The sequence below is a fragment of the Carica papaya genome, chromosome 2 (assembly GCF_054855325.1).
Source record: "Carica papaya isolate Zhongbai chromosome 2, ASM5485532v1, whole genome shotgun sequence".
Taxonomy (NCBI): Eukaryota; Viridiplantae; Streptophyta; class Magnoliopsida; order Brassicales; family Caricaceae; genus Carica; species Carica papaya.
This window is the reverse complement of record NC_142310.1, coordinates 35,658,562-35,682,591: the sequence shown is the minus strand read 5'-3', so window position 1 is coordinate 35,682,591 and position 24,030 is coordinate 35,658,562. Positions and strand designations below refer to the sequence as shown.

At 33.1% G+C, this 24,030-nt stretch overlaps 2 protein-coding genes across 10 annotated transcripts; one reads left to right on the top strand and one right to left on the bottom strand.

Annotated features, from left to right (window-relative positions):
• Positions 1 to 7,872: 7,872 nt before the first annotated feature.
• IVD (isovaleryl-CoA-dehydrogenase) lies at positions 7,873 to 23,415 on the bottom strand. Of its 8 annotated transcripts, none has more exons than XR_015817387.1 (17): positions 23,147 to 23,415; positions 22,368 to 22,451; positions 22,201 to 22,258; positions 21,716 to 21,840; positions 21,588 to 21,632; positions 21,049 to 21,097; positions 20,767 to 20,876; positions 20,462 to 20,538; positions 19,796 to 19,846; positions 19,634 to 19,698; positions 18,678 to 18,832; positions 18,526 to 18,566; positions 18,386 to 18,440; positions 17,525 to 17,581; positions 16,717 to 16,954; positions 16,504 to 16,632; positions 7,873 to 8,240 (listed from the first exon to the last, which is right to left on the bottom strand). XR_015817387.1 is itself a non-coding variant. In XM_022034074.2 (15 exons), the coding sequence occupies exons 1-15, from the start codon at positions 23,252 to 23,254 to the stop codon at positions 16,808 to 16,810; spliced, it is 1,227 nt and encodes a 408-aa protein (XP_021889766.1). In that variant the 5' UTR covers positions 23,255 to 23,415; the 3' UTR covers positions 16,634 to 16,807. The 8 variants fall into 8 exon arrangements, 1 of the variants encoding a protein (XP_021889766.1); XR_015817386.1 differs by lacking the exon at positions 7,873 to 8,240 and adding an exon at positions 8,531 to 9,159; XR_015817392.1 differs by lacking the exon at positions 7,873 to 8,240 and adding an exon at positions 8,531 to 9,159 and having other exon boundaries at positions 22,201 to 22,281; positions 23,154 to 23,370.
• On the top strand, positions 8,691 to 16,388 carry ARF4 (auxin response factor 4). 2 transcript variants are annotated; one of them, XM_022034073.2, is made up of 12 exons: positions 8,691 to 9,071; positions 9,172 to 9,228; positions 9,355 to 9,540; positions 9,663 to 9,747; positions 9,828 to 9,918; positions 10,354 to 10,518; positions 13,399 to 13,518; positions 13,605 to 13,680; positions 13,967 to 14,129; positions 14,207 to 14,946; positions 15,032 to 15,222; positions 15,926 to 16,388. In XM_022034073.2, exons 1-12 carry the CDS (start codon positions 8,691 to 8,693, stop codon positions 16,107 to 16,109), a joined length of 2,439 nt encoding a protein of 812 aa, XP_021889765.1. In that variant the 3' UTR covers positions 16,110 to 16,388. The 2 variants fall into 2 exon arrangements, with proteins under 2 accessions (XP_021889765.1, XP_021889763.1); XM_022034071.2 differs by having other exon boundaries at positions 14,204 to 14,946.
• Positions 23,416 to 24,030: the final 615 nt, after the last annotated feature.

Sequence of the window (24,030 nt, the reverse complement as noted above, 5' to 3'; positions counted from 1 at the left end):
AATTTTAATGTAATAAAGATGTGGGCCGGGCCTAGACCCATGTAATTTTAATAATTGTTAATAAATATTACTAGCAAAAAGACAATTAAAATAATTGAAAAATGAATTAAATTCAAGGTACAATAATTTACGAGAAGTTACTAACAAAAGACGATAAGACAAAATGTGAAGCTAATTTTTCTAAAAGTTACCAAATATTTAAAAAAAAAAAAAAAGAAAAAACATTATAAAATGAACTTGTACTTTGAAATAACAAATCTATTGTTGGGATTTATTCCACCAAACATCATAGGAACCTCCCACCCCACAATATATATGTGCCTCCTACCTCCCGAATATATGATTTATACATATATATATATATATGTAAGTGTGTGTGTGTGTGTGTGTGTAATGGTTAAAAATACGAATGATTTTTAAAGTTAATTTAGATGTTATAAGCAAGTTTAACTTAATTAGCTAAAGATTGACATTAAATTATATGAAGAGTAAAGCTACATACATATACATATATATATATAAGATTGTTTATAAATTAATACAATAAATTAAATTATTTTGTTATTTTATGTATAATATATGATGGTTAAATTTATTTAAATTGGGATAATCGCAATATATTTAGAACCCATTTAATTTTTTTTTATTAAAAAAATCATACATAATAAATTATACTAAATACTAATTTCATTTTTATAATTATACAAAATAAATAGTTAGATTATTTTTTATATACAATTTGGGATTCTAAAATTTTCATATGAAAAAAAAGTAATTAAGCTTATTTATGTTAAAATATATTTTTTTTAACATGCATTTTTCTTCATATTATCGTAAATTCTAAATTATTCTATTAAATGAATTACGAATAGGATGTAACTATTTATTCAATAAGAAAATTATAATTAAATTCAAATAATTTATAATACGATAAATAATATCGTGAATCATATGTAATGTGATAATTTCTTTCGTAATTTTTGTAGTAAAATTTAATTTTGAAAGACAAAAGTTGGTTTGGATACGTATAATGGGAAGTTGTATGTATAGGATGTGAAGTTGCATGGCACATCAAAGACACCAACAAGTTAGTTGAGGAATCGAAGTGAGTGAGACAAAACACAGCTTAAATTTCATAGATGTTATCAAAAACATGCCGGTCCATTTTACACATGGCCGGGTCACAACTTGAACCCACTCTTCTTTGACAAAAACAGTACAAATTTCTTTTCATTAATCTTAATTTGCTTCATTAATTATGCGGGTTATATAATTGTTATCGGTCTTCATATCTTGGTATAGTTTGAAAAATCGCATTCAATCAGATTGAATGTTATCTTGTTTATACGCGATTCAATTATTCGACACTAATATAATTTTATTCCGAATAAATTTTTTAAAAAATATTTAGAGATTAAGTTTGATATATTTTATTCCTATCTGAGTTTTTTTATGAACAAATGAATATCGTGATTTCCAATAGTATACAATATTACTATTCTTATCCGTCCTCGATTTTTTTCAAAATACCTTTTAAGCCTTTTAGGTCATGTAATGAAGTGTTCATAATCCGTTAACTAACTTAGTACCAAAGAAATATGGGATATAAATGTGGTAGCTCTAATTTTTTTTTTAAGTTGACTTTGATATTTTAACTACGAAAACTTTTTAGCATATAAAAAAAGATGATTATGAATGTTAAAATTAAAAATTAAGAGTAAAATTAACCGTTCATCAAAATCAAATTCTTTAACCCATATTTTAAAAATATCCGAATTAGTAGAGTTTTTGATCATTTACTTTATTTAACTCAACTGTACAAGTTAAAGATTAAGATTAATACTTCGTTAACTGGTTTATACCATTGAATATTATTGAATTACATAAAAAATAATTTTTAAAAATTTAAATACGACTTAAAACGAGAGATTAATATTATTAAATTATAAAGGGTCGTATTTGATTATATGTTTCAAATTAAGGACAAGTTGGTTTTTAAAAGGGCAAAGGACAAAACACAAGTTACATATAATGTAGGGTTTTTGGTAGGATGAGAAGGGAGCAAAACAAGAACAAATTATTTGGTAAAATTGAAATTAGGGTTTTTGGCTATTCTCTTCCCAACATCATCACAAACAATCTTCAAATTTTCAGTGTCCTTATTGTCCCCTTTCATTGACTCATAAATTGACCCTCTACCTCCCATCCATCATTCTTAATTAATCAATTAATTAATTAATCAATCAATCAATTAATAATATATATTAATTTTATCAAATACTAAAGTAAATACATGAATGCTAATAGCTTCAATGGGTAATTATTATACGGGAAGTGTCGTGGGTCCTAAATGACTTAAAATCATATGGGAAAGAGCCAGTGGGTATTTTAAGGAATGATCTATCTTTTCTGCCGATCTTTTATTTAACGATTAATCTTAACCTGCATAAATTTAAAATTATTATAATTTTTAATTTGTAAAATCTAATTAGATCAGAAGTAATAACTTTTAACTATTTACGTATATCAATCATAACATAATAAAAATAATTTTCAAATAATAATATATACAGAAGTAGAAGTACAATCTGACTCAAACTTATAACTTTTTATAAATAAAAAAATATATCTAACTTACATCTGTAATTAGTCTTTTTATCAACTTGGTGTAAAATTTTATCATCTTTTTAATTAAATATTAAAGAATAAATTTTGTAAAAATTTTAACTTTAGTGTGAATACAACCTTAACCTAATTAACGGGGTTTGTCTAATAATTAAATTATTATTATATAAACAAATCTTAATCTCAAACCACTACATCTTTTATCTATAATAATTATTATTATTATTATTATTTTTTTAAAAGAATATTATCCGTAGGATGACTATTTGTGACCCTTTATTACTTTTTCCAATCTTTTTAATTAATTCCTTGTTTGTCCACGAGTGGCAATTTTGTCATTATGGAATACCATTTGTCTCTTTACTTTTGGACCCACTCAGATTTATTTGGAAATTTAACAATATTATTTTATAATTTAAAAAATATATACATAATAATATAAAACTGTATAATATATATATATATATATGTATATATATGTTTTTTTTTTTTTTTTTTTTTGCCTTGGACAATAGTCAAAATTGATATAATTAATATGGTTGAGAATACGTATAAGCATTGGGTTTAAAATATGTTGGTTCTTATTTTTCTTATTAGATAGAAGAGCACTGAAATTACACCATAATAAGTAAAGGGTTAAAATAGTTTAAACGACAAAAAATTGACCACGGTAAAATATGAAGTGGAGTAAAAGCATATAAAAAGGGTGTATATATATATATATATATGTGTGTGTGTGTGTGTGTGTGGGTGTGTGCTTACATGCATGTAAAGTATTTGGGATAGGGAAACATGAGACATGGACACATGATAAAAGGTACTCCGAATGCGGGCGTTATAACATTGCCCACAACACAGCCCCCACGCTCACCACACAAACCAAACACATCAATATATACATACACACACACACACACACATATATATACATATATGTATATCGTACGCATAAAACATTACCCACGACACAGCCCCCACGACGACCAAACAAACAAAACACATCGTTATATCTATATACATATATATTATGAAGACACAAAACAAATATTGTACAAACAAAACATATCAAATCACATTTTGGTTACTCACTGTGGTTTAGTTTTATTTCACTTGTATTAATGCAGTACTTTTCTAATGGCAATTCCTTATATCAATATTCACATGTATTACTATCTCCTACTAAAGAATGTATTGTGGTAAAAAAATTTACACGTTCGAGCATATATATATATATTTACCGTGGTGAAAATTTACAGTTGATATCGACTTAACAGGGATGTAAATTTAACTCGAGAGTGGATAGCTGCGTTTCCTCATTAATAAAAGTTTATAATAAAACAAATTACATGTTCATGCGTATACATATATACGTACGTCTATACACAAACAGACAATATGTATGGAGAGAGAGAGAGAGAGATTGAAGATGTGTAGTAAATGTCAAGCAGAGAGTGCATGCAACAGAAAGTAACCGGCATGAATTTCGAGGGTTTCTTTTGATCCTTTCCCCTGTTTCGTTTTGTCACTGTTAGCTGTTTCTTTTTTATATATACATATAGACACACACACACACACACACGCAGAGAGCCATGTACATATATGTGTATATATGTATAGAAGAAGACAGTTGAGGAGGCTTTTATAAAGTCATAAACTATAGAAAGACTCGTCAGTATTAATTATATATGTGTGTATAAATATATTTGGGGACAAATATTGGTGTGACATCTCAGTTGCTGTATCGTATCGTAACGTTGCTTTTCTCGTTTTGCCCTTCTAGAAGATTTTCCATTTCACGAACTCCCCCCCCCCCCCACGTGTACTCCATCCTCCTTTCCTATTTCAAAATTTACTTTCTTCTTTTATTTATTTATTTATTTTTTTCAATTTTTTTTTTTATAAAATTATATAATTATCAGTATAAATTAGGCACGTAAAATATTTAAAAAATACGGTAGAAAATAATATAATATAAAAAATAAAAAAAGGAAACTAAACTGGGCCCAAAAAGTGTTGATAGTGGGATGTATGGGCCTGATGTGCATGAGAGGTGTGTATAAATCCCAAACACAAACACACGCAGACAGAGAGGTACGTGCTGTCCATTTCTTTGTTGTCTTCTTTTATCCATTTTGTGGACACCCCCAAACGTATATATACATATATATATATATATAATAATAATAAATAAAAAGATAAAAGAGGAAATTACATAAATGTCTACATATTTATATATAAAATAAAATAATTTATTACAATTTTAAAATAATTATAATATTTTAATAATTATATAGATATTTACATAAAATATGTTTATGCACATCTTTATTATTTTTCTTATAATTGATATTTGGATACGGCTATAAATTAAATTATTCTAATTTTAAATAATAATTTTATAAACAAAAATTGTTTATTTATTAGTTTAATATGCCAATTTTTTTTTTTTTTTTACACATTATTTCGTTTTTAATAATAAACCGAAATCCCTTTTTTTATATATATGTATATATACATATATATAACAATGTGACTACACAAGTAATGCTTGTTTGGTTTTTGATAATTAATATTTTTAATATACACGGTGCGACGTTTATGTGTATGCATGAAAAATATATCATATATTTATATACACCCATATATATATATATGCATAAATGTACATATATATTGTGTGTGTATATCTATGCATATTTGTATTTATGATAAATTAAATTGTTTTTTGGCGTTAGAAATCGCTTCATGACATCAAGAAAGACAACATGCATACATATATCAAAATCACATTACATACAGCAATATTATAAATGTATTATGAATTAAAATTAAAAATAAAAAAATTGAAAAAGAACAAAAACAAAAGAAAAATTAAATGATGGTTCCTTATCCTATCCAGAAGAAGAGCGGAGCATTTTGGAATCAAATAAATTGAACGTCGAGACAATATAAATACATACAACGAAAAGTAAAATAAATTATTTAATAGTAAAATAATTAATTAAATTGATTTTCATCATTATATACACAAAATTATGCCATATTACATATATATATATATATATTTCTGTAACCTCTTACGTGCAAAAGGTGATTTGATATAAATTGTTGTCTTGTAATTGCATGCAATGTTAATGGGCCATGCATGTTTATATTAATTAATTAATTAATTCATTATTTGTCTACGGTATAACTATTATTAATTCAGTTTGTATGCTCGAATATTCTCATGGTATCTAATTATATCTGCATATGAAATACATATGTGTACGTATGTATGTATGTATATATAACTTCGATATATTTTCATTAATTCTCAATATATTTTTGTAAGGAAACGTGGATTAATTATTTAAATGATAAAAGATTATAATACGTAGTACTTTATGTAAAATAATGAATTATTAAACTATATATTTTTATATATTCTAACATTCTCATATTTTTATAAGCACAATATGTACAAATATATGTTTAAATTAACAATATTATGTAAAATAACAAATTATTAAAAAACACACACACACACACATATATATATATATATATTAGACGTAAAAAAAAAAATCATAATTTAGTTTTTATTATAATTTATTAAGATAATTTAGTTTTGTACAAAACCACCATAATTGAATCTCATATATATATATATATAGATATAGATATATATACTTTTTTTTTTTAAATAATAAATTTCGTATTAATTTTTTTTTTTGTTTAAAAGGAATTTTTATTTCGTATTTATCCACTAAACTCGATCAGGTTCATTTATATGATTATAATAAATAACAAAAAATAAAATGAAATTAAATTAAAGGAAGTGCAATGATAAGCCGACAGAGGGTGGTGATGTAGAAGAACCCATGAAAGTCGATAGACCAGACCGGCAGCATAAAGTAGCAGAAAGAAAGGAAGAGAGAAATTGTACTGTACTTCGCGGGTCTATGATAAGATCCAGAGGAAAAGAAGAACAGCCTTGTAAATATTTGCTCGTGAGTTGCACGTGTCAGACAGATGATGGCATTTTGGTAAATAAACCAAAGGTTGAGGGTAAAATCGGTCGAGAAAACCGAGGCGCTACATTACATATATATGTGTGTGTGTGTATGGAGAGAGAGAGAGAGAGAGAGGAAGGGGGGGTGGAATTTGCGTGGTGGGCCTACGGAGCAGCGCCAAAGGCGCAGGCCACCCGATAGAATCAACTTTTATGCGTTGTATCACCCTCTCGGGCTGTTCGACCCCACTCGCTACTCCCTCGTTTGGAGTCCACTTCCCTTTTTTTTTTTTTTCCCTCTTCTCGTCTAAACAACTACAATTTATCATGTATTATAAAAAGTTTTAATTTAATTTTTAAATATTAAAATTATCACGTGCGCGTGTGCGAGGGTGGGAAAGTGGTGGAGACGCGCGGGAGAGGAGAGTGAAGAAAAGGACAAAAAAAGGAGTGATGAGACTTGAGATACAAGAGTGAAGTGCTGGGTCTCTCTGATTCACTGAGTCCTAACAACTAACAGCACGCCCAAGATAGTTGCTGCCAAACCCCCTCTTCCTCCGGGTCCCACCTCTCCTTTTTTTAATTTATTTACCAAATTTCATTTATAATGAATTTACTTTTACTCCCCTCCCTCCCTCCCTCCCTCCGTCCGCGGAGGACGATGCCAGATAAATTAAATCCAAATCAAAGTACGTTAAAGTTTTGTGTTAAGTTAAATAATTGGAGTACCAGAACGACCCTGAAAATTTTAGTGGGTCTGTTTTGGTCTTCGTAGTCATTGAGGCGACCTGTTTGTTTGGTTGAGGAGGAGGAGGAGGAGGAGGAGGGGGGGAGGGGGGAAAAAGAAAAAAAGGAGGAGAAAAATTTGTGCGTAGAAAGAGAGAGAGAGAGAGAGAGAGAGTTTTGTTTTTGTTGAATTGAATGTAAACCCCTCTTTGTCTTCGTGGTAGGTCCCAAGAAAAGAGACACCAGGCAAACAAATCCTGAATTGGAAATAGGAATTACCAACAAAAGAAAAGGAGAAAGAAAGCTCAGGAGTATCACCAAGTAATTATGGTGTTTTCTCTTGTAATTATTTAAATTCGAATCTGTGTGTGCAAATGATGCGTCTGTAATTTAAGATTAATTAATTAACTAACTAACTAGCTAGATAATGAAAATATATATATAATATTTTAAATATACGAGGGTGTGGTATGAATGGAACATAACAATTCAAAGATAACACGTTGTATTTGGAAAAATAATGGTGATTTAAAGTAAGAATAATATATTTAAATTTGCAAATACGTATTTTTATTATAATAACATGTTGTATTTTTTGAAAAGTTAAAATAAAAGAGAGGGGATAAAGGCAAGGCAAAAGAAAGGAAATGAAGAGGGAGAGGAGGGGTGGGGGATGTGGGTTCTGTACTGTCGTACCTTGTCCCCTCCACCCAACACTCTCTCTCTCTCTCTCTCTCTCCCTCTCCCCTTCTTTCTTTCTCTCTCTTCCATATTCAGCACAGTCGTGAGTCCAAAAAGCCACCACCGCCATTGGCTTTTATTGCCTTTTGTTTCTGTGCCTTCCTATCTGCAATTGTCCATGTCTGCTGCTTCTTCTGCTCCCTTTCCTCAGTACCTGCAAATGGAGGAGGAATCATACTTTGAAACTCTTGTTATTATTTGATTCTCTATCTCTAACCCTCCCTCTCTTTCTCTCTCCCTATCTCTATCTTTTAGCATTTTGGCTTGGTATCCTCATCATCATCATCATCATCTCCAACCATGACTTTTCTTCTTGTTTCTACTCATCTTATTCCACCCTTCTCCTGTTTTGCTTTCTGGGTTGTGGGTACTCGCTAAAAATTTGAACTTTGTTAGCCATGATTTGACCCCATTTCGCTATTCTTCTCAGTTTTTAGTTTTCTGGGTGTTTCTAGTTTGAATTCCTTTCCTTTTTCCCCAAAGAGAAAATTTCCTGTTTTATGGGAGTTTTTGTTTCGTGGGTTTTGGTTATCATGTTGGGTTGAATAAAAAATTTTATTGTCTGCAAGAACCCACATAGGGGGTGGGGGGGGAAGGTGTGTTCATGGAAATTGATCTGAACTATGCAGCGACAGAGGTGGTGGAGAAGAGTAATACAAATGTTCCTTGTAATGGGGACTGTCACAAGGCCAGTGGGTGTGTTAGCTGCTGTTTGACTTCTTCATCATCTTCTTCTTCCTCTTCCAATTCATCTTCAGCTCCTGGTTCTTCTTCACCTTCTTCAATTTACTTGGAGCTTTGGCATGCCTGCGCTGGTCCTCTTACTTCGCTGCCCAAGAAAGGGAATGTGGTTGTTTACGTCCCTCAAGGCCATTTAGAACAGGCTGCTGCTGCTGCCTCTGCATCTCCTTTCTCCACCATGGAAATGCCCACCTTTGATCTCAATCCCCAAATCTTTTGCAGGGTTGTTAATGTCCAACTCCTTGTAAGTACTCGTATTCCTTTCTTTTCTCCTTACATTGATCTTTCTCTTTTCTAGGCTTGTTTTTGAATTTTGGGTACAATCATAATCTCTGCGAAAACAGGCCAATAAGGAGAACGATGAGGTATACACGCAGGTTACTTTGCTTCCTCAACCAGAGGTACCATTTTCTCATTGGGTTTTCTTTTTCTCAATTTTCAACTTAAATTCAAAAGGCTCATGCTTTAGAAGTTTCTATTGATGATGATATGAAAATTGTAAATGTCGGGGGAGTGGGGTTGTATAGTTTGTAGGGCTGAATTCAGAGGGCAAAGAGGCTGCAGAATTGGGACTGGAAGAAGAAGGAAGAGGAGGGTCACTTACAAAATCAACCCCTCACATGTTCTGCAAAACACTAACAGCTTCTGATACTAGCACTCATGGTGGATTCTCTGTCCCTCGTAGAGCTGCTGAAGACTGTTTCCCTCCTCTGGTATGATTTTATTTTCTTTTTCCTTTGATTAAGGATTGAAAAAAAGCTAATTTCACTGTTTCTTTTGAGAAGAAAAGCTACCTGCAGCTTGTTGGCAACATGGTTGTTTTCCTGGATTGCAGGACTATAAGCAGCAGAGACCCTCTCAAGAGCTTGTGGCCAAGGACCTTCATGGAGTAGAGTGGAGATTTAGGCATATATATAGAGGTAAATGGTGTGGAAAGAAATTCTTCTTGTACTTCAAATTGAAGGATAATTATGTAATTGGATACTTTATAACATTGCAGGTCAACCAAGGAGGCACCTGCTCACTACTGGATGGAGTATTTTTGTAAGTCAAAAGAATCTTGCTTCCGGCGATGCTGTGCTCTTTTTGAGGTATGTATTCATAGATGTCAAATGAGAATGGTTCTATTTTGTCCTCCACTATAGCCAAAGGGTATAATTCCTGGTTAAAATTAGTAATTTTCCAAAAAGAGTATGTAAACAATCAGTACAAGGAAACTCATTATTTAGAAGTGTTCGAGTACTAAAACTGAAAACGCTTTGTTCAGAATTCAGAAAGCTATTCTGGTCCATCAAAAGAAATTGACCTATTTTTCGTGCATTCAACATTAAACTTGATTTTTTTAAAACAAAAAAAATGGAAGCTCTCTGGCTCTACTCCATGCCTATTCAAATTTCTGAATTCCCAATGCATGAAAAGAACTAACGAAGAACAATATCAGAGTGTTATCTGATTGACAAGAGGACGACCAAAATTGTTATTGCTATTTAGTTAAGTCTTAAAGTGCATTTTGCGGATGTTTATAGGGGCGAAGATGGAGAGCTAAGGTTGGGAATTAGAAGAGCTGCTCGACCAAGAAATGGACTTCCTGATGCAATTATTGCAAAGCAGAATTCTTATCCCAGTATTCTTTCTCTCGTGGCTAATGCAGTATCCACCAAGAGCATGTTTCATGTTTTCTACAGTCCTCGGTAAATGATTCCAACCTGCACGTTTAAAGGAAATATATATGTATATATACATATTTACACAAATAAATTTGGAGATATTTTTTACTCTTCAATTCCATTGCATGGCATCATATCGTTTCATTTTGTGACTATAAAAATGCTCGGTACCTGGATGGTACCAACAAGTACGTGATTCACCCTTGGCTAAATCATATTGTACTACAACTGAATATAGTAGCCCCTAAATAGTGTTAGGTTGTCTCTTGATTTCCTCAGGTTGCCAATCATAGTAAATCTTTGCTATATTTTTCTCTTTTACTGCGTATAAATAGCGCGTTCTCTGTATTCAGGCAAATATGTGAGATTGGATGTATTGAAGACTATAATTGATTCTGAGAGAGGATTTTTCTTTTGAATCCCAGTTCACTAAATAGGGCATTTGGTGCCCCATTTCTTCTAGACATAGATCACATTGTTCAGACACGCAATCGGTCAAACTATATGACTAATTTTTCTATTTTCTCTCTTCTTACTCGTTTGTTTCTATCATCTTTGCACAACAAATAGTTTACATGGGACGTAAATTAGCTTCTTTCTTTGAACATGGGACGTCATCTGGTTGATCGATTTACATTTTTGCTAGCCCTCATTTAATTATAACATAAATACAAGAACCAGCTTTTTTGGCTGCTGTCCTGTTGCATAGAGTTCCAAGTATTTCATCCTGAATTTCTATCAAGGGCAGAAAAAATCAGTGATTTTACTCAAAGCCTTGTAGATAAACCACCGGAATTTAACCTTTTCAGCTTGACTTGGTATTTACAAGTTTTCTTTCTTATTATAGCTCTATGAAGATTATAATTTCAAATTGATTGATCATCTATTCACTTTTCATCTCAGGGTTGGCACTCCCCTTTTCGGGTTTCTAGCATATCCTTAATACTATTATAGAGGAATGCTGCGTGCAATAGCAAACATAATGAATGAGTCTTTACGGAATTCTTCTATTCATCTATTCAGGAAAACATATAACCTTAACATAGATATCTCCCCCTCCCTTTTCTTTTCTCTATTGAGAATTTTACATTATTGAGGTGCTAGTTAAGTCCTGGTTAAAGGTTCCACACTGATTTTCTATTATGGTGAAAAGAAGGAATGTGATTATCATGTATGATACTCTTATTCCACTTAAGATAGAAATATGATTGATAAATTCAAGTTGATCACAAGTAACAACTTGAGGTTTTCGACCTCGCATAGTCTTTGACACATTACAAATTAATATTGAGTCACTTGAACTCTTATATGAGTTTCTCAATTATATTTTTATCTGGTGTAGTATAATGGTATCGCAAAATATATCTTGGAGCCTTGGTCATAATGGCAAATTGTAAAAGTTGCATTACATAAACATTTCAGGGGATTGAGATAAAGATGTATTTTTGATAATTTGGAAGGGATGATGTATAAGCATCAAATAAGAGTATGAACAGGCTACAACCTAGGCTTTAGAAACCATAACTTATACTATCATGAAGAGATGAAGTAATTTTCTTATTCTATTTTTTTAATAAATAGATTACAAAGAGTTGGTTTAGAAAACCATTCCGATGACCCTAGACTCCATGAAGAATAAGTTTAGTTCATTTTTTTTTTCATATATAATTTTTTTTCTTTTAAAAAAGGATTTCATAAGTATTACATTGTTGGTATATCTGAAATATATGTGTAATACCTTAATAGCACATAGGGAAGATACGTCATTATTGAACTTTATATTAAGAGTTCAAATTACACACTTTTAATAGTTTGAGCTTAAACTTTTAAGAACTATTAGTTTTTGTCGAAAAGTTGTTGGTCTAGTGGTGTTTGGACCTGAGGTATTACAAATGGTATTATAGCACATGGCAGCTTGGTCACTCCAACAGATACAATTTTGGACCTTATAGGATTTTGAATTGTGATTTGTGATTGTGTGATGTGTGATTTTAATGAAAATATTAAGAATTTGAGTGGTGGAGATTGTGATATCCTGGTCTCACATTAGAAACATACATGATTGTTGAGCTCCATATAAGAGCTCAAGTCACATGCTATCAAGAAGTTAGGTTTTTGAAAATTAATGATTTGAGTTTGAAAAGTTGTTGGACTAGTGGTGCTTGGATCCGGGACCATACAATATGTATTCATGATTTTTCATAACGACAAAACAATTGATAATCAAATTTTCAATAAATTTCAGTCTCTTTTTTTCCTTTACTCTACATGTATTCTGTGTCATTGCTTGTCATGTGGCTTCTGGCTGGCTAGATATAATCTAAGCAGGTTCAAGTGCTTGGAGAGCATATCGACTGAAACCAATAAGATTAGCTTTATATAGTGTACCTTTAGTCTTCCTCAATGTCGTTTACAGTATCTGGTTCTAAAGATCAATATATATACACACACACACATATATATATATATATATGATTTGGTCCGTGAGGCCTTCATGGGAGAAATGGAATGTCAATTCACTATGAAAACAAACTGGAGGTTATAAATGTTTAATACACATTCTCAAGTTCTAGTTCTAATATGTACAACTTATGGAAAAACTGAATTAAACTTGTTCTTGAACAGAAAGCAATGTACATCACAGAAAAGTGCCTAGGTTTGAATTTCTTAGCTTAGGAAAGACTTCTCGAGTGATAATTAGTCGTTAGGAAAACAGTACGTATAATTTGACGAAAACTGAAGAAAAAAACTTTTCTTGTATTTGATCCAATAGCTTTCCGCATATCCACCAATGTACATTTACTTTTCACTTGCAGCATTGCTGTACACAGGAATCTTTCACTGTGCTTATTGGTATTTATTTCATGTCAGAAACTAAAAACTGTTTGGCATGTTTATATGCAGGGCTAGTCATGCGGAATTTGTTATACCCTACCAAAAGTATATCAAAAGCATCACCAGTCCAATATGTATTGGGACAAGATTCAGAATGAAATTTGAGATGGAAGATTCGCCTGAAAGAAGGTCTTTGCTTCATAGATATGCTGCATGCTTGAAATCGTTATAGCTTTCTTCTGGGAAATATAATCAGTTTCCTTTTTTTCTTGCAGATGCAGTGGCGTAGTGATTGGAATTGGTGACTTGGATCCACATAGATGGCCTAACTCGAAATGGAGGTGTTTGATGGTGAGCTTTGTTAGTTACTATTTTGATATACCAACTAAAGATATAACTCTTTTAAATCGTAAATTAGTAGCGGATTATTTGTTTTTGAATTTCATTGCTCCTCGTGCCAAATACATTAACCAAATCCTTTTTCGTGTCAATGTGGGATACATCATGCAAAACAACATAAATAAATGGACGTGGGTTTACATTCTAATTCATCCATTAAGGCATCCGAGTTACACATTCACTACGCATCATGAAAATATATATTGAATTCAAATGCATTCTTGTACACGACTAACAGGTTAGATGGGATGAAGACATGGTGAGTGATCACCATGAACGAGTTTCACCATGGGAAATTGATCCTTCTGTTTCTCTTCAACCCTTGAGTATTCAATCTTCTCCAAGGCTGAAGAAACTGCGTACAGGAATGCAGGCAACTCCACCTGACAATCCTGTAACCGGTACATATCTCTTTGCTTAACTAACAGATACTGTTTCCATATCTTTCTCCACACTTAATAATTTTTCCTTGCAGCAGGAGGAGGTGGTTTTTTGGACTTTGAGGAGTCTGTGAGACCCTCTAAGGTCTTGCAAGGTCAAGAAAATGTAGGTTTCGTATCACCCTTGTACGGATGTGATACTGTGAACCGCTCGCTGGATTTTGATCTGCAATCCAATGCACATCAAAGTCTTGCGTCAACCAGAACAGAAAATTCTAAAATCAGTGAATTTATGAGGGCTCAGCCCCAAACTTACGCAAGCTTTGCAGAATCCAATAGGTTTCCTGGGGTCTTGCAAGGTCAAGAAATTTGTCCATTTAGGTCTCTGAGACAAAATGCCGACTACAATATTGGTTCATGGGGAAAGTCAAATCTCAATTTCAACTCTTTCAATATCTATCAAGCAACCAAACCCAGTCTCTATCCACTAGCTTCAGAAGGCCCTCGAAATATATACTTTCCTTATGGTGGCATATATAGAGCCGGCCAAGATCCTATGATCCGACCTTATGCAACTAACTTCCCAAGAGAGAGTGTTACATTTGCAACATCTTCAATTCAGAATCGGATAATTGGGGATGGAATTAGAAACCCAAGTCTTCTGAAAGAGCATAAGCCACCGGAAAATATCCCTACTGCATCTTCTTTCAAGACAAATATCGGATGTCAAAAGGAAGAAGGCTTTAATGGGACTGGATGTAAACTTTTCGGATTCTCCCTAACTGGAGAAACAGCAACTTCGAACCCTCAAAGCTCTGGCAAAAGGAGTTGTACAAAGGTACTCTTACTCTATCCTAGTGTCAAGGTTGGATAACATTCCTCTTTCTGATTTCTGCTGCTAATATTATGCAAGTCATATGAAGGTTAGCAAGCAAGGTAGCTTGGTTCGAAGGGCTATCGATCTCTCAAGATTAAACGGGTATGATGAACTGTTGAATGAACTTGAGCGCCTGTTTAGCATGGAAGGGCTTTTACGAGATCCTGATAAAGGATGGAGGGTTTTGTACACTGACAGTGAAAACGATGTGATGGTCGTTGGCGATGATCCATGGCAGTAAGCATCTTTTTACTAGAATTAGTATACTGTTTGTTCATCATTAATGTTATAAAATACACCTTAACATCTCTGTGCCAGTATATGTGTTAAAAAAAGAAAGGAACCTTCTTGTCCGTCCTTAATTTTAATCACTTTTCGTCGCGAGCCGACTTATCATCATGAAAATGGAAAATTATTAGTTGCTTTAGAAGACAACCGATTTGGAACACTTCATAAATGTAATTCATTTTATTTTAATTTTCTCTGAAATAACAAATTTTAAATGACCTGATAAAAATCTTATGTGGATCAATAGCATTTACAGGTTTTAAGGAGCACCTAATAGTTTCACATAGGTATATTTTGTTTTTGAACAGAAATTTTCTTGTTTCGAAACCAGTCAAAACCAGGAAGTGAAATTGCATTGTTGAAAATAATCTTTTAGAAATAGTAAGCCCAAATTGCAAAGAGGAGAGATTCTTGGGTGTAAGGCAGTAAAGCTGAGCTTCTGATAAACCCTAACTTTCTCTGCTAACAAATCCTACCAAGAAATTCAAGAATATGCTGTTTGCTATTCTAGGAAATTTAACTTCCCTCTACAAATTTTCTTTCTTTTTACCCCCCCCAAAAAAAAAAACCCATCCGTGATTTCTCGATTACGATCTTCTTAACAATCATTGGGTGCCAAGTTTTTTTCATTTCTTTTATCTTTTGGTGGCAGTGAATTCTGTGATGTGGTGTCCAAGATCCACATATACACCAAAGAAGAAGTGGAGAAGATGACTCTGGGCGTGATCAATGATGACACGCAGAGTTGTCTGGAGCAAGCACCGGTCATAATGGAAGCATCAAAATCTTCCTCAGTGGGTCAGCCAGACTCTTCCCCAACCGTAATTAGGGTTTGAAACTACTAAAAATAATGGTTTCTTTCCTGGGCAGTATGTTTGCAGATCTGCGTGTACAACCTATTACTTGTGTGAATCTAGATGCCCCGTCTTTGGTCTGTTTAGTTTGTCAGTTGACGTTAGAGCATGATGGAAGGTAGTTTGTTTAAGACTATGTTTGTTTCTTTGTTTTCTCTTTGCTCCTCCAAAAAAACTAATCTAGTGTTTGTATTAATTGTTGTGTAGAACAACAACATTTGTGTGAGACTAATCTTATTTTACCTCTGTGTAGTGCTTTTATCTTTGTGGTTTCTTTCAAAAAATAGTTTCTTTTATATTTACTGTGCTATTGAGAAATTTAATCAAAGCAAACTAGGATTTTAGTAATTAGTGTCAAGGAAGCTGACATAATTACCTGCCGCACCCTGCGGGAAGATATAAATCTCATAAATTCTTCTTTTGTCATGGAGTATATATCGTAGACTTCCCCGTCCACGGCCAGGTAAAAGGGGCGTGGCATTGATCCAACTCAACCAGACCGTAGCTGATAGATAAGATGATACGTTTCCTCTGCAATTAGTAAACTTTTAACAGTATATAAATTTATTAGGAGAATGGGGCTTATTACATTTTTTTTCAATTTTCAGAATTGTCGTAAGAATAATTATGCAGATGAAGATGCTGCTTCACCCCCAGCCAACTTTAAATTCAAATCTCTCTCACTGCTCCTTGAAGAGTTCCCTGCCAATGATCATTCGCCTGATTTCACTCGTTCCGGCCCCAATTTCGTAGAGTTTGGCATCTCGAAGAAGACGTCCTGTTGTGTATTCATTTACATAACCGTTGCCGCCTAAACATTGTATAGCCTGCAAAATTCCACCAACCAAATGATTGGAGTATATGTTAAAAAAGCTATATCACATTAAGATGCAGCTCCCCGATTCTTTTGTTGTGAGAATTAGTGCTTCTCCAATATGATTAGTGTTTTTGAAATTAATCGCTTGTATGAGAACCTTTTGTCCCCCCACTAATTCAACAAGAATAATGACATCTCAGACTATGTTATTTCCTAGAGTTTAGTACGTAGTTTAATTAGGAGTATTCAAAAGTCTAATCTAAGATGATGAAAATTGAGCTTATTATGAATTCCAAATAAAACTGCAGTGCATCCAAAATTCCATCAATACATAATCTAAGTTTTTAATCATCTTCTAATATAATTTTCACGGCTCATAGTTAACCTAAATGTTAATTTCCAAATGAATTGCATAAAAATTCTTGATTTGCTCCAAACATGGCCTTAAAAATTCTTTGATTATGGCTTTCAAGAAAAATAACGTCAATAACCTATTTTTAGTCCTTGTTGAGTTGATATAGGCCTTCTTCATATGCTTGACTCACTCTATCCTAAAAGAAGGATTGCATAGTTGTTTTACCTGCAGAGCAACTTGGGTGGCCCTTTCAGCTGCACAGAGAATAACTCCAGCACAATCCTGAAACATACGCAGAAGGTCATGAGCCTGAGTTAGTAATCAAATATGATCTGTATTTTTTTTTACTCTCTTCCATAAACAATTCAACCATTAATAATTAAGAAGGATGGTGATATGGCAATAAAGATATTTGTTTGTTCCAGAAATATACGCCCAACAAGAGTCGCAGAAAACTGCAATTTGATGGGATAAAGAGTATTTGTCGTCAAAGGCTGTCTCTCAGCTTAATCAGATTTTCCTTTTCAGATAATTAATTAAGTTAAAGCATGCGGCAAGGTAGCTTCAAAGTATAAATTCATGGGAGAAGAGAAACTTTTTTTCCTATTTCTTCTGAAGGCTGTTGCCAGAGTGCAAGCCTAGTTTCTTGTGACCGTAGTACTTGACCAAGAGAAGAACTGGCCACGCGGACAAAATGGACCTGCTCTTTTAGCGTATACTCACTTTTAATCAAGGTTGTTGAACTCATAAAGACGCAAAATAAATTAATAATGCACATTGAATTCCATGATACAGTGTTCAGCAAAATGAAATCTCCAAAGGAGTTTCTTAGATGCCATTGGTATTACATGAGGTTGTGCAAGATAACTGGAAGGGAAGGTTTTGCACAAGCATACCAGTGACAAGACAAATAAATATGGGACCCAAAGATGAATCTCTAATAGCCAGAAATAGGATATATGAAACTTTCCAACACAAATTGAGCATTAGTAAGATATTTAACTGTATAATACATTCAGAATGGTGAACTCATAACTAAGCTAAGTGGTAAGTTCAGAATATAAGAGGAAAAAGGTCTACTAGTACCTTAGGATCAACTTTTCCGCTGTCACAGTCCCTTGCAACAGAGTAGACGTATGACCTGAAACAATAATAATCTTCAAGCACTGCCATCTGGAAATTAAGTTTTGAAAGAAAAAAATGCATTATGCAATTGGCCCCTATACCTTGAAGATTGTAACGAAGTATACATATCAGCAACTTTACCCTGTAATTACAGATAATAAAGTTAACTGCATGAGGGCCACACTTGCGACATAAGCATCAGCCACAAAACATCAGGAACATAGATTATGCCACTAAAATAATAAACATAAACCTGTATAAATTGGAATTCTCCAATTGGACGACCAAATTGCTCTCGTTGCCGAATGTAAGGAAGTACAACATCAAGACAGGCTTGCATGATACCAAGTGGACCAGCTGATAAAACAAGCCTCTCCAAATCTAGCCCTGACATCATGACATAAACCCCTGAAAGAAAGGGCACTTATTAATTAACATAACAAAAGAAAGGGCACTTATTAATTAACATGTTATGTTAATATAATATTATTAGAGTCGTCTTTTCCTTGACAGTTCAATTGAAGCAAACTTAAGAAAACACTGGGAGTAACAGAGACATGACAATAGCAGAAAAAACTTTGGTTCATTGCTGGTACGTAAAATCATCAGCAGCACTTACACCTTCCCTTTGGAAGAGGCACCAACAAAGTTATTCTGTTTACATGTTTCCATGCAGTTAAATGCCAAAGTAATTCTCTCTCTCTCTCTCTTTTTTTTTTTTAATAACAAAAAGGAGTTTGGTATAGGCTGCAATTTCAAGTATTACTGACATTTTAGACGCGCAGTAAATAGGCTGTAATTTCAAGTATTACCAACATTTAAAATGTGCAGTAAGATCACTAACTTCAGATGTAAAAATATAATGTTTCAAGTGCAGAACAATCCTTAACAGCATAAGTGGTAAACTGGAAGGTTTCCAGTGCTTCAAAACGCCATATCATCTATCACCAAAATATATTTATGAAACACTGTGCAAGTTCCTATGCTTCAGATATTATTCAAATAAAGGATGGGTTTTCTGTATGGGATTTCCAATCAGGATCTCAAATTTTTGTTGCTTTGCATTTTGAAAATCTTTCAGCACCTACTTTAGGATTTTAAAAATCAGTTCCTTAGATATAACTGCAGTTTGTACAGCAGACTAGTGGAACTAACTGGCACAAAATCTGGACTATATTGACAAAAAATAAGCTTACAGCACTGCAGAACCTTTTCCTTCCTTGCCAAGAACATTTTCTTCCGGAACAAAACAATTCTCAAAGACAAGCTCGCATCTGCTCAGAGCATCATCAGTATTAGTAGCGCATAAGCAAGGAAGAGAGGGGATTGATTCTAAATAAATAATTTCAGTCTAAAGCACTGTAGACATACGTGTCACTTCCTCGCATACCAAGTTTGTCCAATTTCTGAGCAGTGCTAAATCTGCAGAGTCATGATTAGCTTTTTAATCAAGTGATACCAAGTCAGTTAAAACACATATTTGCATTTTCTTTTTGAATCTCACTTTTAGCTTTGTCCATCCTTCCTAGTTCTTAAAATTACAAGCATTTGTAAAAACTCATTTTTCCCTTGTAATGCTTTTAGTTCTAGACATGGAAGATTTTTCTTATGAAAAATCTTCCATTCATTTTTATCAGAATGAGATGTCTTCATTTCAAAGAATGATTTCTGCTTCAAACAACATCAAACAAGTCCTTGCCATGAACTGTAATCAACCTCTTTACTAAATGAGAATTGAATTCAAGTAGCCCTGCGACCAGCCTTTCCAACTCATAGCAGTTGATCTGTCTATGTGAAGGATATAATCCAACGTTTCAAGTAACTTTACAATCAATTCACAGTTTCTGTTGGATAGCAATGGCTGGTGAATGCTCATGAAAATGAACCTGCATACTAAAGTACAAGCGCAAAATGACCAACTCCTAAGTGCAGTAGCCATAACATAAATGAAGAAGTTGCCAGACTAAATTTTTTATACTCGTTCAGCAAAAAGTTACACTTGCTATTCTGAACAGTACATGAAGTAAGCTCAATTACCCAGGCATTCCCTTCTCGATGATAAATGATGTAATTCCTTTAGAGCCAGCCGTGGTGTCAGTCTTTGCATAAACAACCTGATCCAATTCCGTAAATCAGTAAAGGGATGAAGGAAATTTCTATAGAAGAAATATAATTAATAAATCAGATAAATATCACTAACATTGTAGCTATAACGATTTTCAAATAAAGTGAATCTAAATGCATCTTGGTAGCACAATTTTCCATAAAAAAACATAACGAGAATTACTTTCAAACATAGCATTGAAATTTCTTAAGCTAATTGATCTTGCATGGTGAAATACCAATGTCTGAGCAACTGGACCATTGGTGCACCACATCTTGTTCCCATTTAGAACATAACCCCCATCAACACGCTCAGCTTTGCATTTCATGCTACAAACATCAGAACCAGCTGAAGAGAATATTTAGATATAAATCAGACTACATTGAAAAAAAAAAAAGACAGAAATAGCCATTAGCTTTCTATCTCTCTCTCTCTCTATATATATATATATACATATATATATATATACATATATATATATATATAAAACATAAGATAAGAAGAATTTCTTGGAACTTACCATTGGGTTCACTCATTGCAAGGGCTCCAACATGCTCTCCACTAATAAGCTTCTCAACAAGAGATAATTGGTTAGCCAAAAAGAAATCATATTGGAAAAAAAAAACATGAAAGGGAGGAAAGGGGGAAGGGGGGGGGAGTGGAGAGGGAATCAAAGTGTCCAAATCAACCTCAAAGGTAGAGGCTTCAGAATACTTATTGAGTTTCTATTTTCAAAAGAAAAAAAAAATCTGCCTTCTTCTTCTAAGCATAAAAGAACAAGAAAGTGTTTTGAGTTGAATAAAAGAGAAAGCAGTAGTGGGTACAGGAGAAAAGCCACCAAATAAGCATATTTCAACCTTAAGAATTAATGTAGAATCTGCATTTTGGTTATAAAGCAATATAAAAAATGTTATCAAAGCCGGTGAAGAACTGCAGTTGTTACTGCATTTTCATCTTTTTAAGCATAACCGAATTCTCATAAAAGGGCGCAGCTAGGATCCAGAATGCATCTTACAGTAAAAAAAATTAGTAAATTAACTTAATGATGAAAATTAGAACCTTTGGTAAGTACTTCTCTTTTTGAGCAGGATTCGCATTTCTCACCTATAAAATTGCAAAGCTGCCATTAGCTCTTAGTTAACCTAGTAACAAACTAATAACCTCTGAGACTTAGTTGTCATATTTACCAACTGATTGATGCACAGGTTAGAATGGGCACCGTAGGATAGTCCAACGGATCCTGAAGCCCGGCTAATTTCTTCCAATGTTATACAGTGATACAAGTAACCAAGACCAAGTCCTCCATATTCCTCTATAAGAGAATCAAATTTTACCTTCTTAGAATCCATCTAAACAATTGCAAGAGCTACTTTGCTACTTAGAAAACACGAAATCTCAGTGTATAGTTACTTTACTAATAGTGTATAGTTCAGTTTCAAAAACCACTTGATCTAACACAAAGTTACTAGCAATAACTATTAAGATGAAAAATTAAAAGCCTGGAGGAGAGAAAGAGACTATTTGAGAAAAATGCTTCTCGATCTTGTGTGAACAACTAACAGAAATCAGTTCAAACTCAAGCATATATTTAGCAAGATGAGTGCAAAAATGAGTTATGGATGCACTACACAGAAAGTCAAATACAAATCCTGTGTTATCATAACAACTTTACCTGGTGCAGTTATTCCATGAAGATTAAAATCTCCCATGAGCTTCCATAAGTTAACATCCTGGAGCAAGGGTGAAGCATCACCTAACATGGCATAATACATCAATCTTTTAAAGGGAAAATAGGCACTTGGGGATGAGACGGATTGACGATCACCATCTTACACAAACCTTGGGAAAAGAATTTGTCTGGTCTATTTTTGATGCAAGAGGGGCGATGTGTTCTTGTGCAAATTGAGAAACGCTTTCTTTAAACTGCAATCACCGAGTAAACGTCAGTGCATTATGGAGTCAGTAGTTGGCCAGCAATAATAATTCCTATGTAATTGAGTAAGCTTTTTTCAGGAAACCAAAATGCGGCTACATTTTTTTCCAAAAATCTAATATCTTATTCTACCTAACTCATTATAGCTATAACTGCAAAACACAGCTTTATTTAGCCAGAGTCACATTAGGAGTTGATTTTTACCACGTAATAATCTTTTTGATATCATACTTACTATTACCTGTCAAATGGAATGTTAAATTTACAAAAGTTGCCAAGAGCATCATAGCACAGCGCTTAGAGTTAGAGTACTATCCTCCATCCCCGACTCAAAAAAAAATTACAAAAATATTCCTTCAGTTGTCAGAACATTATCAAAACTTTATCTGTACTTCTAAATCCAATAATATAAACACGAATTCAAAACCAATTTTATCTCCTCTATAATGCTTAACAAAAATCCAAACTAACTTCTCTTGTCTATTTTCATAAATTAAAATAAATAGCAGTCAACTAGACGAAGCAAATTTGTACACGGCTTTTGTAAGGACAAGAAAGCAACAAGAACGGACAAATATTTACTCAACAATCAAATCCTATTAACGAGCTGATTGAGATAAGCTCCATAACTCCAATCTAACATGCATAAAACAGCTATGCAATTCGTGTAAAACTGAAACGAAACCTGTAACTGCGTATCGTCGAAGAGAAGAGAACTGGAGAGAGAAGCAAACCGCCTTTGCCTAGTAATGACAGAACTCAATATAGACCTCACTGCAAAAAGCCTCTGCATCGTTTACTCGCTTTGATTTCTAGAGAGATAGAGACAGAGTGCGTGTTCCGGAGTTCTACAGTTTTTTGAGAGAAGAAGGTGGTGAGAAGTGAGAGGAGTTGAAGATGAAGAGGTGAACTGCGAATTAATATAAAGATAATAGTCTGTTCTGTAATTACCGTGGAGGGAGCCACAGAGTAATCATTTGATAATGACGCCTATCAAAAACACGTGTCGCGTTTCTATTTGTTTAAATTCGTTCGTTGACCACAATGCCATCCTCGATCTGCTACAACCGGTTGCACTTGATCATAACTTAAAACCAGCCGATTTTACCCATTTATTGGATACAGCGTGATTATCTGTTAATCGGGCCTAACTGGATGTAACTGATGAGTCAGCAATCGTCGTTATCGAAACGCACTTGCGTAGACAATCTAATTTCCTTTCCGTTTGTTTTTTTTTTAAAGGTCAAAATAAGGTATTGTTTAGTTTTTTTTTTTTTAAATAATTTTTTAAGATCAAATTATGATTTTCTTTTTTTAATTCATAATGATCCTAAATTTAATATTATATCTAGTTATAAAGTTATATGAGATCATAAATTAAATTAAAATAATTTACAAATAAATATATTGTAAAATAAAAAAATATATAAACATTCGTAAGTTGTAAATTTTGAAAGTCTATAATGAACAATATATTATTTAAGTTATTATACCGTAGATAGTACTTAATTTAAAATTTAAAATTTTAAGTTTATTTAATTATAAAAATAATAATTTAATTTTATTACA

Bases quoted from the DNA above. Each gene is read 5' to 3' on its own strand.
- IVD (XM_022034074.2), bottom strand. From the start codon at position 23,254: ATGCAGAGGCTTTTTGCAGTGAGGTCTATATTGAGTTCTGTCATTACT. The intron at 18,567-18,677 runs GTTTATGTTTAT...CTGTAATTACAG, and splicing joins GAGAATTCCAATTTATACAG to GGTAAAGTTGCTGATATGTA. The intron at 17,582-18,385 runs GTACTAGTAGAC...CGTATGTTTCAG, and splicing joins GCGGAAAAGTTGATCCTAAG to GATTGTGCTGGAGTTATTCT.
- ARF4 (XM_022034071.2), top strand. From the start codon at position 8,691: ATGGAAATTGATCTGAACTATGCAGCGACAGAGGTGGTGGAGAAGAGT. The intron at 9,748-9,827 runs GTAAATGGTGTG...ATAACATTGCAG, and splicing joins ATTTAGGCATATATATAGAG to GTCAACCAAGGAGGCACCTG. The intron at 9,919-10,353 runs GTATGTATTCAT...GGATGTTTATAG, and splicing joins GATGCTGTGCTCTTTTTGAG to GGGCGAAGATGGAGAGCTAA.